This window comes from Castanea sativa, chromosome 10 (assembly GCF_040712315.1).
Source record: "Castanea sativa cultivar Marrone di Chiusa Pesio chromosome 10, ASM4071231v1".
Taxonomy (NCBI): Eukaryota; Viridiplantae; Streptophyta; class Magnoliopsida; order Fagales; family Fagaceae; genus Castanea; species Castanea sativa.
This window is the reverse complement of record NC_134022.1, coordinates 14989954-15010121: the sequence shown is the minus strand read 5'-3', so window position 1 is coordinate 15010121 and position 20168 is coordinate 14989954. Positions and strand designations below refer to the sequence as shown.

General features: G+C 33.2%; 2 protein-coding genes across 3 annotated transcripts; both read left to right on the top strand.

Moving 5' to 3' along the window:
* Window positions 1-683: 683 nt before the first annotated feature.
* Window positions 684-4337, top strand: LOC142612743 (UDP-galactose/UDP-glucose transporter 2-like). Its single transcript, XM_075784893.1, has 7 exons — window positions 684-1145; window positions 1834-1862; window positions 1946-2147; window positions 2387-2629; window positions 2739-2840; window positions 3362-3469; window positions 3832-4337. The coding sequence occupies exons 1-7, from the start codon at window positions 1020-1022 to the stop codon at window positions 4075-4077; spliced, it is 1056 nt and encodes a 351-aa protein (XP_075641008.1). The 5' UTR covers window positions 684-1019; the 3' UTR covers window positions 4078-4337.
* Window positions 4338-6895: 2558 nt separating this feature from the next.
* Window positions 6896-16398, top strand: LOC142613662 (uncharacterized). 2 transcript variants are annotated; one of them, XM_075786109.1, is made up of 9 exons: window positions 6896-7051; window positions 8246-8394; window positions 8779-8866; window positions 9814-10354; window positions 11047-11121; window positions 12529-12626; window positions 13902-14027; window positions 14976-15065; window positions 16044-16398. In XM_075786109.1, exons 1-9 carry the CDS (start codon window positions 6992-6994, stop codon window positions 16158-16160), a joined length of 1344 nt encoding a protein of 447 aa, XP_075642224.1. In that variant the 5' UTR covers window positions 6896-6991; the 3' UTR covers window positions 16161-16398. The 2 variants fall into 2 exon arrangements, with proteins under 2 accessions (XP_075642224.1, XP_075642225.1); XM_075786110.1 differs by lacking the exon at window positions 13902-14027.
* Window positions 16399-20168: the final 3770 nt, after the last annotated feature.

The following is a 20168-nucleotide window of genomic DNA, read 5'->3' as shown; positions in this document are numbered from 1 at the left end:
ATAACTCTTTTGTAACTATTTTTAGTTATGAATAAATTTTTTGTAATGGATACCCTCTTTAGGGGGTAATTCTATTAATATGATCATTTTTTAACCCAAAAATGCACGCATACACGTGTGTGTATATATTTATATGAGAAATGATATGTCCACAACATTTTTACAATAAATCTTAAGTGACAAATATTTTAACTTTTAATCCTAAAAAGGGAAATAAACAACAAAGCACAAATACTCATTGGTACCCACCCACATTGGAAAAAAGTTGTGCTTGTACCGAATACACAACAATTTAAAACTTGTTGTAGCGAATGTCTTTCAGTTTCACACCGCACTATTGAACTTTTGAAAAAGTTTTACAATTTTTTTAATTTCTCATAAAATATTTTTAAAAATAAATAACTTAAAGCACATATTAATTGAACCTATTTATATATATTGTACAATAAATGTTTTAACGTTTGGGAAATAAACAACAAAGTACAAAACCCATGTAGGAAAAAAAGTTGTAAGAAGTATCGTTCCAAGAAAATTCAACTCTTGTTTCTCAAAAAAAGAAAAAGAAAATTCAACTTTTGGTATATCCCATATTTTCGGTATAAATCGTCAACCTCCCTAGTCGCTCAGCACCCTCTCTCTCTCTATGTAAAGTCTAAAGACCTTCCTGCTTTCTAGTCTCGCCCATATTTGGTATTACCAAAGCGCAGTCTATCTCACACTTGCTCATTTTTTATAGGTTAAAAGATAGAGTGAGAATCAGAAAAGGTTATAGATCCCACACATGATACTTTTCTTCTCCATGTAATAAAACCCACACCCATCATTTTTTTTCTCTTTTCTTTTCAGAGAAAGAACGCCATGCAAAGCAGATACAGCCAAAGTCTTTCTGTTACAGCTAGCTAGAGTCTAGGACCTTCTTTTGACTTTTGCTTATATCAGCGTTTTGTTTTTGAATTGGTTTTGTATTGTTTTTCCCTGAAACCGATCGGAAAAAGTCAGGGGTTTGAGAAAAGAAAAATATGAAGAACGAGGAGCAAGCCAGGTCACTCTTTGGGATTTCACTCTCTGATCGGCCTAGATGGCAGCAATTCCTTATTTGCTCTTCGGGGTTCTTCTTTGGTTACCTTGTTAATGGCATTTGTGAGGTTTGTTCATTCCAAGTTGACTTTTTTTTTATTCCTCTGTTCTTTTAGAAGAATTTGATAAAGAACGCATTTTTATTGATTTTTTGTGAGGATTTGTGTTTGTTTGGGGTTTGATTTTGATGGGTATTTCTCGTTTTGGTGATTGGTAGTTTTGCTTATGGTTATTTAATCTTGCATGCGTTTCATACTTTTGGTGTCCTCTGTTTGGTTGCTTAGAATGTATTGGGAAAAGAGAATAAAATGGAATTTCAAATTTCAATGTATCTTGTTGTTTTGGATTTGAAAAAAAATGACAACTATACATTTGAGTGGGGGTTTACTGATTTTTGTTTCCCTGGGTTTAAATTGATGGAAAATTTTGGGAACCAAAAATATGAATTCCCTTCACTTTTTCCACCTCTTCTCTGTAACCAAACAGAGGTGTAAGGCTTTTGCAATTTGCACTGTAGGCTGTAGCTTTCCGCATAATTTGTCAAATTCATTGGTTGTACTACAAATTTTGTAAAGGTTTGTCAGTGCTATGTTGTACCAGGCCTTTTGTATTGTTATCTCTCTGTTCTGTTCTCAGGCTAACTGTTTAATTGGTATTTGACTTCCGCCATTAACCTCATTCTTTGAATATCAAATTACTTGAAATGAAAACCTTTTCTTGTCTGAGCACTGACATGTATTTTTTGGCTGACCCCAGGAATATGTGTATAATCGGCTTCAATTCAGGTGAAATTTAAGTCTTGTGCATCATTTTAATTTGTTCATTTGCCAATTCTATCAGTGTATTTACTTACTTTCTTGGTTTCCAGCTATGGTTGGTATTTCACCTTTGTGCAAGGATTTGTCTACTTGATACTCATATACTTACAAGGTTTCACCCCCAAGCAAATGGTGAACCCTTGGAAGACGTATGTGAAACTCTCTGCTGTTCTTATGGGTTCTCATGGATTAACAAAGGGGTCCTTGGCCTTTCTTAATTATCCAGCACAGATCATGTTCAAATCAACAAAGGTAAATGATGAAGGAATATGTGTTTGTGGCAATAGTACTTTTTGGCTTCTAAATCTGTTGTTGATCAACTTCACTTTGTTAGAATTCTGGAAATCTAGATAAATTTTTTGAGAATTTTACTGTAATGGATATCATTTGATTGAGCCAGTATTTGTATACATTATTCGGAAATGTAGATTATCTAATCAAAGATGCCTTTTCTTTTTCTGACATATGCGTCTGTAATTGTGGGAATTCAGGTCCTGCCTGTCATGGTAATGGGTGCCTTCATTCCTGGCTTGAGAAGGAAATATCCACTTCATGAATACATCTCCGCTTTGCTTCTAGTAATTGGTCTGATCCTTTTCACCTTAGCAGATGCCCATACATCTCCTAATTTTAGCATTTTTGGTGTTGTAATGATAATGGGTGCTCTAATCATGGATGCCTTTCTGGGAAATTTTCAAGAAGCAATTTTTACCATGAATCCTGATACCACACAGGTGACTCATCATTCCCTTGCGATTATGATTGTAAAAAGGAATCTTTACCAAAACAACAAAAAACTGCTTTTATTCTAACTTAAAAATTGTTTTATTTTTCTACTGACAGACAGAGATGCTATTCTGCTCGACAGTAGTTGGGTTGCCATTTTTAGTTCCACCAATGATTTTAACAGGAGAGCTGTTTAAGGCTTGGAATTCTTGTTCAGAAGTAAGAACAATGCTTACTTTGTTTTTTATTTTCTCCCTTTCTTATCCTATACTGTAACTAGGAAATGCAAATGCTTTTGGAGTCAAATCACGCATAGCGTGCCCTCAACTTCTACTAAAAAAAAAATTCTTGGAGAAATCAATAATTTAGTAGCTGATTCCACTTTCTTATTTTAAATTAATGCTGAATAGAAGCTCACAACTTAGTCATGAAGGCTATCTTTTAATTAAGATTAAACATGGTTGGACCCTTATCTAATAACAATAGTATTATTGAGCTACATGCAACCAACTACGACTGTAGTGGGATTTGGGGGTTGGGGGGGGTGGTCCATTTGTCTATTTGGCTAAATGAAAATTTGCAAATCAGAGTAACATACGGTTACCCTGATAGTTGACTTTGGTATCAATTGCTGCCTCCCTATAATGCTTCTTTACTCTTCATATTTAATGTTCTGATAATTATCAATCTTTTCTTTTTTCTTTTATTATTCTTATAATGTTTTTGTGAATGCATTGCAGCACCCGTATGTATATGGGGTTTTAGTGTTTGAAGCCATGGCCACATTCATCGGGCAAGTGTCTGTTTTATCACTCATTGCCATTTTTGGGGCTGCCACCACTGCCATGGTAAAATACATATTTGTTCTCCAAACTGCATTTCCATATATCTATTTTATTTATTCTATTGTTTTAAGTTACAATGAAATTCGCTTAAGATTGGTGAGAAATTCCATTGGCTTTTTGATACAGGATATGAATGAAGCATATCATTTTATTTTATTTTTCTGTTTTCTTTTGAATGCGTACATCTGTTTTTATTGTCTTTTCTGAGGTCATCACTCCCATTTCTAGGTTTCTCTAACATTGTTATGTTTGCTTGTTGGATACTTAAAGGTTCAAATACTGTGGAACATTTAATTTTTAGGATCTCATAACAGCGTTTTTCATGGAAATTAACTTTTGGGTTTTTGTTTGATGTCGGTATGCAGATAACAACTGCTAGAAAGGCAGTCACTCTGTTGCTGTCATTCTTGATATTTACCAAGCCATTAACTGAACAGCACGGGACGGGGTTGTTGCTCATAGCAATGGGAATCATCCTGAAGATGTTGCCTGAAAACAAACTGCCGGGTGGCAGTGCCGTTGCAAAGCATAGAAAACCACCCATCAAAGCAGACAATAGCCTGCCAGCAAATGGAGGTGTAGTGGAGGAAGAGAGAAGGCCTTTAGTTTGAAGATCAAAGTAGTTGTTCATTGATATTCAAAAAAAAAATGGTTGTTCATTTTTTAATTATTTTTTATTTTTTTCCATTGTGTTATTTGGGGGTTCCCCAATTCACCTAGGTCATAGAGGTGGACAGAAAGCACAAGAGAAAAGAGAGGGAGAGGAGAGAATGAGATATAGAAAAACTATGATGAAAATTCAACTAGGGAGGAATGATATATAATTTTAAGCTTTATAGAAAGTGAATTAACAAGTGGGAATTTGGTGAATTTTCTTCCTAAATAGTAAGAAGGAAATTTTTAAAAAATAATGACTCATGGCAACATCACAACAAAGGGAACTGTTGCTGTTTCTTGATAAAAAACAATCGTGTGATTAGATTGAAGATATTGAAATTGATGTTTTATAGCTGAGACGAGTAGATTCTTTTTCGACGCTGGATATTTATTTTGAGTTGAGATAATGGACCATCATTACCATCAGTTATTTTCAATCAATTGAGATAGCGTTAATAGTAGGATGAACTCTTGGGATTTTTTGGCTGGTTCTATATCATAGTCTTTTTGCTATTTGGTTAAGAAATGAAATCATGTTGCTGATGCTTTAGTTTTGTTTGATTCCCTTTCTTAACCACGTCTAAAAGACCATGATAGAGACCCAGCCAAAAAACCCAATAGAGTTCGTCTATCAGATATCCATATGAAACAGATGATGTACTTCATTTATAAATGAAGTACATTATAAATAAATAAGTGATGTACTTCATTTATAAATCAATAAAGCTTTGTATCTTTTTTTTTTTTTTTGATAAGGAAAGCTTTGTATCTTTTAATAAAAGAAAATTGTTGATAGTCCGTCATGAGTATATAACAATTATTGATGACTCTCTACTATTTCCCAAAAGTGCACCGTTTGCTCTAAAAAAATAAGAAAAATTACACTTTATCATCCTAGACTATGCACCAAATTACACTTTGCACCCTAAACTATCCAAATGTACACTTTGCACCCTAAACTATTACACTTATCACACTTTGCACCTCGGTGTTACTTTTGCTGTTATGTTTAACGAAATCTTGCTGTTTTAATTAATTTTGAAGAAAGGCATTTCAGTCTTTTAAGTTTGTTCTACCTAAGTAAGAAGCATGTGTTTGTCACATGCAACAAGATTCCGTTAAACCTAACAACAAAAGTAACACCGAGGTGAAAGTGTGATAAGTATAATAGTTTAGGGTACAAAGTGTGATAAGTATAATAGTTTATGGTGCAAAGTGTGCATTTAGATAGTTTAGGATGCAAAGTGTAATCTGGTGCATAGTTTAGGGTGTTAAAGTGTAATTCCTCCAAAATAATAAGATTTTTCTTCCTTTAGTATTTTTTTTAAAGGAATCTATTTTCAAAGTGAGCATATCACATGAACAAAAGTCTAATCAAGTAATGTAAGGAGAGTCTTGAAGTATTAGGAGTGTCTCTCTCCATGTGAAACCCATTAACCTGATGGGTCTAAATTTTATGATATAAATAAAATAAAAGTACAAAAAAGACTAGGTAACATGCTCCCTATGCATCAACTAATAATTGGTATACAATATTATTATTAGGAAGGTTTGAATCCACCACAAAATAAGTATTACACTGGAAAAAAAAAATGTTCTTCACGTCACTCTTTCTTAGAAATGCTCTACGACTCTACCTCACTGGTCAATCAAACTCGTTACTATTAAAGCTATAATTCTTTTACTGGTTTTCTCTAACACTTTGGTAATTTGTGATTTTAATGAAGTTAATTTTGTAGTATATAATGTGGCTAGATGGTCAGTTTAGTGTAATAGTGAGAGAATGGTTCGCATCTCTTCTTTTCCTCTTAAGTGTTTTTGTTGCCAAAGATGAAGATGGAGCTAATTCCGTGGAGCCTATATTCTTTTTTGGCTCTATTTATTGAGATGCCTAAAACAGATGAAGGAAAAACTGCACAAAATTCCCTTTTGGGCTATGGTTTAGTCATAGCAAAACAATTTATGCCTCAGACTCACCTTGTGCCTGTATCCAATCCATTGTTGTCATCGTTACTTCTCTAATTGTCAACCCAACCATAGGAGGTTAAGATTACATTCAAAATATCTAAGAGATGAGCGTTTTTATGGGAAACCATATAAGGGTTTTGGCATATTGTTTTAAAAAGAAAAAAGAAAAAGAAGTCCTACTCAATACAAGTAATTGAAAGAGCATCAATTTTCTCATACTTGTTAGTTTATATTATCTGTACACATCATTCATTTCCTGTTTTAAATGTGGACATCAATAAATAAATAAATAAACATAACGTTGTACTTGTGCATATAGAGTATAAGAACCAGTGTGATATCAATTTTTCCGATTTTGAAAGCGGTCTGAATCGATGTTGTATCTTTTTTGGGATTTCAAATTGGGTCAAGTATAGCAAGGAATGATTCTTGCTTGGGCATAGCGCATAGGCTTATTCTTATAAAAGTGAAATCTTGGCTCAAAACTTAAAAAGACCATATAATCCCAAAAAGACTGGGCTTCAGGTTTGAACTGGGCCAGCCCATATTGCTCTCATTTTGGTTTTTGGTAGTGGGCTCCAGTAGCAGCATGGGCATCCACATTATAAAAAAAAATAAAAAAAAAATTCCAAGTAGCACGTGGCCCATGTGAACATGCCTTTCTCTGCACTAGACCGCCGAGTCCTCGCTTCTCAACTGAGCCACCCACCATTGTCGACCCGATCCAACGGCTCCTATTTTTTTTCAAAAAATAAAAATATAAAAAAAAAAAGACTCTACCCTTTTAAACAAAACAAATAGGCTGAAACAAAAAGCTGATTTTATTTTTGAAAGGGGAAAAAAAAAAAAAAAAAAAACCCTAAAAACCTTTTCCGCCCTTGCGCTTTTTTCTGAACAATCATGAAAGGAACGAAACGTTTTGCCGTGTCCGACTCCATTCCCGACACGAACGACACGGCTGTGAGTATCCGTACTTTTTTTAAACAAAAATATTCTCTATCTTCTTTGTCCGAATTTCGCGTATTCGTTTTGCTCTAAATTAGTTACTTAAGCTTGTGTTTATTAACATGCTTAATTTTTTTTTTTAATTTTTAAGTTATTTTGGCTCTGTTGAAAGTAAATTTTTCTATTTTTTTTATTTTAAAATTGGGGAAGCAGAAATATCTGTGCATTCTGAGCTCAGTAAGATCATTTGGATTAATTTTGAATTTTGGATAGTAAGTACTAGATACTTGAATAATATAAACATTCAAAATAATTATAATTTGTTATTTATTTGTTAGTTACCGTGCATAGTGTTTCATGTTATGGCTGAAGCTGTGGATTTTATAAAATAAATAAATAAATAAAATTATGTGTTTATTTATTTATAATTATTATTTTTCATTCTATGAAGTATAAGTGTTGAATAATAATAATTGGGTTTATTATTGGATAAATTTTTGTCAGTAAATAATAGGGGAAAATGTGATATGTTAATCCCAGTTCTCCACTTGGGTTATTTTGAGCAAGAGTGAGGAAGCAAAGGAAAGTGGAGAAAAGTGCAGCGGTGAACTTTATGTGTTTTGTTTAGAACTAAGTGGGTAGTTGAAAAAGTAGTGGTTCATTCTTGCTTAACTTCAATTTAGATATTTAGATTTTTGGTCTTTTCACTGGGTTGTTAAAAAGTTAAGTGGGGTGGGGTGGGGTGCTTTGGTTTAATCTATATAAGACCTTTTAAATCAAATGCGAGAATTTATCATTGGTTTAACATGCAATTCCACCTCAAGCTGTTGTAACAAATGCTTTGCAATAATGCACGTATTAAGATGCTAAGGAAACTAAATTAAAATGGTTGTTGGAATAGTTTCCATGACAATAAAAATTTCTTTTGAAATGGGTTGTGTTTGGTGTTCGGTTATTGGAATCTTTAAATAATTCCCAAAATGGGCACACAATGTCTGTTGGAACTCAAAAAAATTTCTGGTGATTTTGTCTTCCGAAGACATGACAGGATTGTTGGTGGTTTGCTGTGAAAATGTGCGTGCGTGCGTTTGTTTTGTTTTTTTCTTCTCTCTGTGTGTCTGTGTGTTCCCAGTTCTCTTTTATGAGGTTTTGTCTTGTTAACGACTGTGTGGAGGTTTATTATAGTTTATTAATTTCAATGTGATGCAGTTCCGTAATAAAAGAGTAATGGAAGGATCTAGTGCTGATTTTCATAGGGCAGAGCCATCTCAGCAGTTGACGACGACACCTCCATTGGATATGCAACGGGCTAAGTCATCTTGTCAGCATGTGAGAGCTCTCAATACCCAGTTTGCAAGGTCCACCTTTCTTAATATCTGTCTTCTTTTTTGTTCTGCCATTTGACAACTGCATTCACCGTGTAACATGTGGGTATCCCCTTACTGCAGTTGATACCGAGTGATGTGTCTTTTGTTATTAACAGCAGTTAATTTCTGCAACTTTACTCTGCATAATTTTTCAACATCCTCATGATTTAATCTCCTTTATATTATATACAGTTTCTATAATACTTCCATGTTCTATTGGTTTTTGGAATTGTTAGTTATATTTCTTGTTAATATTTGCCTTCATACCTATCAAAAAAATATTTTCCTTCATGTTTTTGTCTTTAATTGTATGTACCCTGCAGAACTTATTCTAATTTTCCCTACTAATATGCCAGTATTTGCTTATTTGAACAGTTGGGTCCAAGCACAATTGAAGAACCACCCTGATGAACTTTGGGAAGATGGTGTCCGGGACTACCTTGCTCATGCTTCAAACATTATGGTAATTCCAATAAAATGTTTTATCTATTCGCAAGTTGATATATATTTCTTAGGTGTATGCAGTTGAGAAATTCTACTTTCTTAATATCTTTGGGTCAGTGTGATAGTTGAAGAAATTCTATATTGCAAAAGCTAATTTGGTGGGTTTATCTACATTAATTCAGAGATGCTGTATGTGTGCGTACTTATGTCATATATGCAGAAATTAATTACGCAGAAAGTTTTAAATGGCCTTTATTTTTTTCTAACATGTCCAACAACACAACAACAACCACTACCATCAACCCACTCTTTTAATCAATAGGAGTCACCCCCAATCTATAAAAGAATTTCCTCATTTCAAAGTATATTTTTCCTCATATTTCCTTGTATCCATCTTAACATTCTTATTTCAGCTACATTTTTTAATGAATTTACATACCCACACATGTTATAAGATTTAAAGGTGGACTATTGTCACTTGGGATATTCCTTGTAGGTGGTAAGACTGAATAATCTATCTACTACGCATGGAACATTTTGGTTTAAAGCCGTGTCCTCTGGCCTGTTCCACAGTAGCTCCTAATTTTTGTCTGCTTTACTTTGACATGGGAAAATGTCCACATGGATTGATACCCTATACTTCATCGGGTTCTTCAATTGTAAACCTGACCATAAGCAGTTGAGCTAGAATTAGAATTCTGTCACTATCGTATTACTTATACTTTGCCATGGAAGATAGCTATAAGCAGGCAGCATGGACAAAATTCTCTATTAATTCTAAATAATGTTTTCCCTCGTGAGATTGGGGGTTTGGTGAGGGTTTTTTTTTTTTGCTGTAATATTTGCTGATTTAAAAGACTTTTCCATTTAACCTCTCTTTCCAGGAGTAGTTCAGTGATGTTGTCAACTGGTTGGCTGTAATATTTGCTGATTTAAAAGATATTTCCATTTAACCTCTCTTTCCAGGAGAAATTCAGTGATGTTGTCAACTGGCTCAAAGCAAATGCAGCCAATGGAGGTAGCTCTTCTGCTGCAGAATCTCAAACCAAGGAAAATAAAATGTTTAATGAAACCAAGAATAGTGGGATAAAGTTATCTCAAGAGAAAGCTGCTGTAACTCTAGCGGGTACCTCTTCAAGCTTTGGAACACCATGGAGTTCTGGACTTTTATTCAATAACCAATCTACTGGGTTTCCTCCAGCAAGCACGACTTCACCATCAGCAACTTCATTTAGCTCTGGAGCATTTTCAAACAGTCAAACCCCTGGATCTATTACAGGCACAGCCACTGCCTTTGCAAATTCATTTAGCTCTGGAGGACTTTCAAATAGTCAAAGCCCTGGATCTACTCCAGCAAGCACAACCACAGCCTTTGCAACTTCATTGAGCTCTGGATTATTTTCAAACACTCAAGCCCCTGGATTTATTCCAGCGAGTACAACTGCAAGCTTTCCAAATTTATGGAGCTCTGGAGTATTTTCAAACAATCAAACTCCTGTCTCTTTTGGTGGGTATATTTTTTAATGCTTTTGTATTCCTTAACGGAAGGGAAATGCATATTAATAGCTCTGTGATGTTATTTGTTTTCTATTTATAAAAAAATAAATAGATAAAAAAGACAAAAGAAAAGAAAAATACCACAGAACGTGAGGAAATTGCATTTTATTGCTCAATTGCAATAAGGCATTTCACTTCTAAGTGTAAACTAAATTAATGCAATATAGACTCTAGTGAATGGTAAAGGGGAAGTATTCTTTTTCTAAGTTCTAGAAAAATACTATAATAATAAAGTAGACAAAGACACCACCCAGGGAGAATTCTACTAAACCTGTAATATACTATGATTTATTATGAATCTGAGGCTTCAAGTGGTTGAAAACTTTAGGTTTATCTTCATTGTCTTCCATGAACCAAATTCAGCTCTTTGAGTTGGTACTTCACAATGTTAATCAAACCCTGTTGAGCAATTTGAAATTTGGTGTCTTGTTTTGTTTATTTATTTTTTTTTTTTTGGGGGGGGGGGGGAGGGGGGGGGATATAAATGAGTAAATAGGACTCTAAAGGCTCAGGAAATTTTTGACAGCCTTAATGATCTCTATCAGCTGTTGTTTTAATTAAAACAGAGTTTTATGTGTGTACTTTGATGAGATTAAAGTGAATTTGACATCCGACTTGCTCTTGGGATTATCTTTTTTTCAGGAATTCAAAATTCAGGCACTGTTAATCAAAGTTCAGTTCCCACAAACTGTGATGCTACTGATGATGCAGATGGCGGTGAGGCAATGGAGTTCTTTTTTTTCTTATACATTTTTTTTCATAAATTTAATCTTAATAATAATTATTATGGTTATTATTATTATTATTATTATTATTATTGATGAGTTGAATATGGCACCAATGGGTGTTGTACCTACGACCTCACCCTCCAGTTCTACAACCCATTCTTATGGCAGAAGTCACTAGTTTGAACCTTCTCTCGGGGACAACTCTCAATTCTTGTTCTTCTTCTTTTTAATATTGATTTTTATATAAAGAGTATTAGCAATCCTTTAAATTCTTTTTTAGCCATTCAGCATTAGGTATAACGATTAACTCTGATATCTATTTCAGTTTACTTTGTATGATTTCAATTGATGTTTTGTTTGTATGCATTACATTATTAAATGGGCTTCTGAGTTGATATGTCAAATTGCTTATGTGAAGGGGGTTTAAAACATTGAACATTTGGCTTACTACTTATGAAATCATAAATATTTATTATTTAATGGCCTTTTGATTATGTGAGTTTCAATAAATGCATTAATTTTAATAACTTTTAATGGAATTTCAGGCTTTATGTAACTTTAGTGCATGTAGGAACAAGTGCTGATTATGAATGGAAAATAACCAAAATGGGGGAAAATTAAATAAAAGGAAAGATCTTAATTATTGAAACATTTTACTTTACTATCTCTTTGTTTTACCGCTGTGGAACGAGCAATCTTTAATAGTAAATTTATCTTCACTTCCTTAGTCTCTTGATAAAAACATTGTGCTCATTCTACAGTAACATGAAAGCAGTTTCTTGTGTTGCTAACTTTGGAGTCTACTAAGTGGATGAACACTATTGTTTATTCTTTTTGCTGTTGCAATTTCGAAAATCCACAAATGGACAATTGAAATCTACTGTGTTGAACTTTTCTCTGTTAGCATGAAAAGAGGATTTTCTTCTTTGGTTTTGGAAATGAAGGTATGAAGTTTCATGCCTCTTTAAACTCGTGTTCTGTTTTTTTTTTTTTTTTTGATAGGTAATGTAAAAATATTATTAATAATCATAGCCAACCCCAGTACACTGGAAATGTATAAAAGGAACAAAAAATCAAGAACTAAAATTACAAAGATCAAGTAAAACAAGAAGGGGAAAACAAGAAAATAAATATTAGGAATTTAGTTTCATTTCTTAATACTTACCCCAGTTTCCTTTCAACTAGAAAGGTATGTTTAATAGGAAATGTTGCTTTTGTATGTTAGATCAGCTCTGTGGCTGAGCATATAGACCACTTAGAGTTTGTCATGGTGTTTTTGCTATGTGTGTAGAACTTTTAATTTGGTGGTATGATTTTTGAGAAATTTTTTTTTTTTTCATGGACTTGTTTATCCTTTTTATTGTATACATAATGCATTTTATTTTTCTATTTATAGAAAATGAGTCGGAGCAGCCTAGCAGCCCATCAGTAAAAAAGTCTGAGGAGAAGGGAATAGTTGTCGTTCATGAAGTCAAGTGCAAGCTTTATGTGAAGGTATTCAGTTGTGATTTTTTCCCCCTGATATGTAAAAACACATGCAACTGCTTGGGTTTGAACCCATGACCTCACCCCCCATCTCTTTCTTACGAGGGAGGCAATGTCAATTGGTCCAAAGACCATTGGCTTCAATCATGAAAATTTATATGATATCATCTTCGGACAGCATCTTTAGATCTAAGCTTGCTTTATTTTGTGCTGTTCACCCATAATTGTATGTTAAGAAAAACAATTTTTTTACTATATTTGTAATATATTTCGGTGCTACATCCATTTAAGTTTTTATAAGAGTGGGATTCACCATTTTCAATCTGTTCAAATGATAATTTGAGGTTCTCATTTTGCTGTTGATATCATCAGTGAGCTTTGTTTTAGGTTTTCCTATTTTGGTAATGACACAAGAAGACAGTGCATGGGTGTTACATATGCAAACTTGCTTTTGTATGTCAGGATTTACTAGTTGCTCATTGCATCTGTTGACTATTCATGAGGCTAGAAATGTACTAAATTGATTTCAATGCCAATTGATGTTTACACCTCTGTTTGTGTATTATGGTTCTTGGTACAATAAACTAATACAGTAGCTGTAACAATTGGATTCATGGCTTTGATGCCTAATCAGATGCACATATTCCACGGTTGAATCAATGGGAGGACTGACTGAGAATTTAAAAATGGGCCATTAATATGCATCACTAGTGATACTTATCTTGATGGATGATTAGATGGAGAGCTATGTGAGCCCAAAAATGAGACAATAGAAATCTACATGTCTCTCAATACTGACTTGCCTTCACAAGCTTGCTTATATGTCAACACCATGCTACTTTGTTCAACGTATATGTTTATGCGTGAACACACACGTGTCTATCATAAGGAATCTGTTTAACACTTTAACTGGTGTAGGAGTAATCTGGCAGCTTGTCCGAAATTTTGTGGGACTAATGTTAATGCAATTGTAAAAGCCCCCCCCCCCCCCCCCCTTCCTCCTCCCCAAATACTAGCCTGGTGTTGTAGTGGTCCAATCCACATCCTTCCTCATATAGGGCTTCTGACAGAAATGAGTTGGCAATGCTCTTCACATGTATTCCCATATTCAATCTCATGATGGCTCTGACAGAAAAGAAAGTTATGGTGATGGGTGTACATCAATGATGTGCAATGATATCTTATGGATTGCATTCTGTTTAATTGTTGATGAGCTGAGATCTTGTTATCTTCCTAGTGCTGACTCAATGTGTAACATGGTGTTTCTTCATTCACACTGTCCAGTCAAGTGATCTGGCAGATAAAGATGCATGGAAAGACAAAGGCATGGGGCAACTTTCCATCAAATGCAAAGAGGGTGTTGACAAGGGTACAAAAGAATCCAAACCAACAATAATTGTTAGAAATGATGTACGTTTCCTTGCTTCTTCTAAATATTGAATTTAGGCATGACAATTTGATCCAGAAAAGGGTTTTTTTTTTTTTTTTTTCTTCTCAATTTTGTTTTTATGCTTTTCCAATTGTTGGATTTGAGAGGTAAGAGAGTGAAATGAGAACATTTATATTTTGTTACTTTTCCAATTGTTTGGCATTTGACCTAAAGTTTTCACCTTTTTTCTTTAATAATCAATTTGACTTATTATATAACAAATAGATTAGCCAAATATGTTCATCAGCTTTACTTCATGCAACACATGATATATCATATGAATTACTGTTGGCTTGGATCATGTAAAAGCCATGTATACTAAATGAATTGCCTAAAAAGTGATTTTGAGAAGCATTCTTGCATAATAATTTATTGCAACAAGGAAGTAAAAAAAGTTTCAAATATAAATCTTTACCCATAGTTTTCAGCCCATATCCTCCTGGTGGAATATACATCTAAAATAGTTCTTTGTTACTCTCTCCATCCCATATTTTTTGTCCACCTTAGAAACTTTTTTAAGGGGACATCATTCAGTGCATTTTATGGCATAAAACATTATCAACTTTCCATAGTCATTATTAACCTAATTTCAAATCAAGCAAATGAAAAAGGGGTACTGATCATTCAAATTTAGTAAAGGGTAAGTTATGAAAGTTTGAATTGTGTCCATTGACTTTTCAAGGGAAAATATTCTGGGAAATCTGAAAATGGAACAAAAGGACCAATAATATGGGATGAGGTAGTATGATTTAAAGATTCTTTTTCTCCTGTATAACTTTATGTTATTAATATTACACGCACAACATTATCTTGTTAAATAATTCACCATACGATGTACTTTAAACCATTACATCTTTTAATTGCTTTTCTGTTTCACTCTCTAATCAAAATAAAATATATCACTCTTTTCTAACATTTACTCCTTACAGGTTGGGAAACTGCTGCTTAATGCTTTGCTATACCCTAGCATCAAGACAAATTTGCAGAAGAATTCCATTGTTGCAATATTCCATACTTCGGTAAATACACGATGAAACTGCATATTTGCATATTTAATTTACATTGTTTGTTAGTTTATGCAGTTGTCATACATGTAATAATACTAGAAGGCAGCCTTGTAGAGGTCAGGATTGAATATTTTTAGAGGAATTATACATGTTAGTTTTATGACACAATTCTTGTGCTATAAAACTGACTTTTTAAGCAGATCACAATTTTCCATTCTATTAGACTTCCGTCAGTTTCATTGGACAAAAATGATCACATGGGCATCACATGAGCCAAATCACATGCACAGCAAGTCAGCAACTTATTCCCACGTAACACCTATTCTCATGTAGTCAGTTTCTGTCCAATAAAAGTGACAGAAGTCTAACAAAAGGGGTCAATTGCGTTATTTTTAAAACCAAGGATTTAAAAAGTCAATTTTATAGCATAGAGGGTGTGTTTCATAAATGACCCATATCACAGGGGGTCTCTTTGTATTAAACCCTAATATCTTTGACCCTATAAACAAAATTACAGATATCTTCATGGATCATGACGTGAATGCGTCTTTTGCTATTATCGTTAATGCATATTTTTATCAATTTATTATCTATAATCTAATAACATGTAGAAACGTAGAAACACAGTGCTCTAAGATGCCCCTCTGAAGAAATTTCAACTCTAGTTAAAATTGCTCCCGCAACAACATGCTTTGTGTGAATTTGGTTTGTTATTCTGTTTCTTGTCACAAAAGAAATTACACACAAATTTTTGTGGTAATCAGCATCTGACTTGTAATTCAAGAAGTGTTAATCAATTAGAGGCCTGCTCATCAAAAAAGAAAAAGAAAAGAGAGGCCTGAATCTGATGGTTTAGAACCTATCAGTAACATATGATCTGGATGTCTTATACAGCGATTCTTTTCTATGTTAAGTATTATTCCTTGAGGCTGTTGTCTTGTAACTTATGTTATGGATTATGAATTGTTTGGTTTCTCTCTATATTTGTAGGGTGATAATGATGGAAGTGATAAAGTTGTTGCACGAACCTTCTTAATTAGGACAAAAACGGAGGAAGATCGAAATAAGCTGGCTACAGCAATGCAAGAATATGCCCCTGCATCATGAAAATAACTTTAAGCAAGGGCTTAATGTGTTACATGGACCTTCAACTTAGTCCCCAGTGACTTTCATTTTTCCTCATAATTACCTTTTAAATTTTGCAAGGGGTGGCTTTGTTAGCCAGATGTTTTTTGGGGCTCCAAAACCTAGAGGATTTTTTTTTTCTTTGAATGTACGTAGTTAAGAGGCCACTGTACTTGTACCATAAAGAGAGTAATGAAATTGATTATATTTTGCTGCAAAATTGGATTTTGAACCATTTAAGGGGAGCTTGTGTGCCTACTTCTAAATTCATCACCGCTACTATTTGGTGTTTTACCCCGTACAGTTTTACTATTTGCACGTGGTCAAAGATTAATCAGCTTCCATATCTTTATGTTACGTGAAAAAGAAGCCAACAAATCATTGAGAAAAACAAAACAATTCCACGACAAATCATTCGGCTTAGTTTCATTCACGTTCAGAATAATAATGTAGCTAATCAAGTTGTAAGCGTTAAGAGCAAAATATAGTAGAAACTTCTGACATGGCATTAATATTGATGGAGATTTTATAAGGGTTTGGGGTGTAGAAAACACCTTTTGTTTACCAGAAGAAGGTATGTCATGCATAAGATGCAAGCATTCTCTCTCTCTCACACCACGACTCATAGGATCTTGAGACGAAAGAATACATATATTTAATACATAAAGAGCAACACATCGGCTTGTTCAAATTTTGTCTATTTTACATGAAAAAACCTACTTTTTCTATTTTACACCTTCACTTTTACAAACACCCACATCAGTTTATCTATTCTACACATTTATTCAATAAAATATTCCTTCTTTTTACATTTTTTATTATTTTTTTCCCTCCCTCACTGCGTCTTCTCCATCGAGCCACACACCCAGCCAGCCACCCTTCGGCTCGTTCAAATTTTTTGTCTATTTTACATGAAAAAACCTACTTTGTCTATTTTACACCTCCACTTTTACAAAACACCTACATCAGTTTATCTATTCTACACATTTATTCAATAAAACATTCTTTCTTTTTACATTTTTTATTATTTCTTTCCCTCCCTCAATGCATCTTCTTTTTACATTTATTCAATAAAATATTCGCCATTTGTAGCAAAGTGTATGTTATAGATGAGTTTAGACACATGTAGAGACTTTTTTGCTCAAAATGTGTAAAAGTAATGACTTTTTTTCATTTTACACATTTATACACATTTATCCATCCACTGATGTGGATGCTCTAAGATAATTAATACATATTTTATTTATATCCTCCAAGAAAACAACGCAAGTATAGAACTCAATGATATCAAGGTCCAATCCTAGTCAAAGTCCCAAATCTGTGTATATAACTTTAATCTAGATTCATTATCTAATCCTACTTAGAGTGTGAACAAAATAATCATAATTTTATTTGGAGTGTAAACAAAGTAATCATAATCCTACTTGCATTGCAATTATAATAGCCATGTGTCATAAGTCGTGTTAAAGATATTAAAGTCCAATCTAGGTCAAGGGCCCAAATCCGATATAATTCTAATCCAAATCACTATCTAATCCTACTTGGAAGACAAACAAAATAATCATAATAGGATCCATTTGAATGTGATAATGAAAAAAAAAAAAAAAAAAAGGAAAATAGAAAAGTGAGGGTATAAAATTCAACTAAATTAGTAGATATTGCATCTTATAAAAGTGAACACATTATACTTGTTATATTATATTTATCCACCAACTTTATACAGAAGAAAAAAAAAAGAATAATTGAATCAGTTGTGCAGTTTTATCCTAATTAGAAAGTGAGGAAAAAAAAAAAGTGAGGAAAAGAAGAAATAATAGTTAAAAAATGAAGGAAGAAGATAGAGTATTATCATCATGTATAGAGTTAATAATGGCGTTGGGAAAGGAAATCAGTTGAAACATAATTTTCATCCACTGACACACTTTTTCTCTCCCTTTTTTCCCCATTACGTGGATATTGTTTATGTGGGCCCGGTAGAAAACACCCTAACCTACTTTTTATTCCCCATCCTCCATCTGAACCAAACAAAGAAAATGACCCACTTTTCTTTCCTGTGTTTTCTAATTCTATCCACCCATTTTTCAGCCTAAACAAATAAATCTTTTTTTTTTTTGGAGAAACAACAAAGTAAAACTCCATTTCAAAAATTTTTTTTTTTTTACCATATAGAATTTCTACTTTAGTTTAATTAAAGTATATATATATATATATATATATATATATATATGTGAAACTTCCTCTTAAAAACATAACCCCGACCCTTACCCCCCACACCACATAAACATTTATACTTGTGGAGTGACCACCGCACCAAAGGTGCGCGGTGGTAATCCCTTTCAAATTTTCAATAAATTTATTGTAGTTAATAACACTTAATGGTAAAGAATGCGCTTTCCAGTTTCCACTACAAATATATGTTTTTAGTCAAATCACATTAATTTCATGTATTTTTTCTCTACTTTTTTCATATTCTTTTTCATATTTTTTCATGCTATTTATCATAACTAGTAAGTTGCCCGTACGATGCACGGATAATATTGTAATATTTTATGTAATATAATTTTGGAGAATGTTGTACGCATATTATACCATAATTGTCATAGAAATTTGCTAGTAACAAGTTAATTATAAGAAGTAACAAAAGCTAAACAAAATAATGAAATAAAGATGAAATTTAGAATTTTTTTAAAAAAAACCTTGATGAACCAAACGCTAAAATCCTCGATTCATACACTATTAAAATTCATAGAAAAGAAAGCACACACAACATATAAATCATTATACAATTACCATTAAACCAAAACAAAACAAAACAAAAAAACCATTAACCCAAAACTCAATTTATTTTAAGAAAAAATTCAATATGTATTTCTTAATTGAAATATCAAGAGACTTACTCGATAAAGAAGCTTTGAAGTCTAAAGAATGCAGATTAAATAGTCGTGTTGTTTTTCCTCTGCAAATTCAATTGCTATTGACTAAACCACCTCCACCCTATTACCGCACATCCTTAGTGGAATGGTCACTCCATAAGTATGAGTGCTTACGGGGTGTGGTGGGTAAGAGTCGGGGTTCAAGTCTCCAAGAGGGAGACTCATACACATATACACTTAGATTTGGTTAAAGTATAATTTATATCTTGTATAAAAAAAATATAATAAAATAAAAACCCCTCCACCCTAGATGATAACTGCTTGATCCCTATAATCCAATTTATGATTTACAACATGTTTAGCTTTTGTTTATTTTGAAAAGACCAGTCTACTCAAGTCATATACTAAGATTAAACAATCTTGAAAGGACAATGACAATGAGACTTTTACACTACAATAAACAATTATCGACTTCTCAGTTCTAGATTTCAAGCATCTTTTGGAAATCGATATACACAATAACACAACCTATAAAAGAAAATAGAAAAACACAGAATCTCACGATCTTAACCCTACCGATTGTAAGTGAAGAACTGAATTTTTGAAAGTAACAAAAGATAGCTTGAACTCATACATGTCAAGGCCACTTAATGTGCGATGGATAGCCACTTGCTACAACAAAAGATCACAAGAGCAATAGGTTTCTTCTATTGGCCTGGTGTTTTAAAAAATTGTGAGTATGGAAACAAAATTTGAGAGTAGCAGTAGTTTAGGAAATTTAACTATTAAAGGTTTTTTTTTTAAGAGAAAGAAAGTTTTTTTAAGAGAGAAAGAAAGAGAATGGAGGCATATAGTTAAAGTTGAGAGGGGAAGGCAAAGCGTGAGAGAGAGGTTGGGGAGTTAAAGGTTTAGAAAATCTTACATTAATCATTATAGCAAAGTATTGATAATGTACATTAAGTAAAAACAAAAAGGCAAAAATCAAAACGTCATTTTGGAGGCTAGTTGTGATTAATGCATTTACACAAGAGGTAGAAACTTTTTATATAACTAACATAAAAACTTGCGGTACCAAAAAAAAAAGACTAACAGAGGAGGGAGACTTTGTTTATGAGAT

Coding starts and splice junctions, on each gene's coding strand:
- LOC142612743 (XM_075784893.1), top strand. CDS start 1,020: ATGAAGAACGAGGAGCAAGCCAGGTCACTCTTTGGGATTTCACTCTCT. Junction 2,148..2,386: donor TCATGTTCAAATCAACAAAG/GTAAATGATGAA, acceptor GTGGGAATTCAG/GTCCTGCCTGTCATGGTAAT. Junction 3,470..3,831: donor GGGCTGCCACCACTGCCATG/GTAAAATACATA, acceptor GTCGGTATGCAG/ATAACAACTGCTAGAAAGGC.
- LOC142613662 (XM_075786109.1), top strand. CDS start 6,992: ATGAAAGGAACGAAACGTTTTGCCGTGTCCGACTCCATTCCCGACACG. Junction 7,052..8,245: donor CCGACACGAACGACACGGCT/GTGAGTATCCGT, acceptor AATGTGATGCAG/TTCCGTAATAAAAGAGTAAT. Junction 15,066..16,043: donor TTGCAATATTCCATACTTCG/GTAAATACACGA, acceptor CTATATTTGTAG/GGTGATAATGATGGAAGTGA.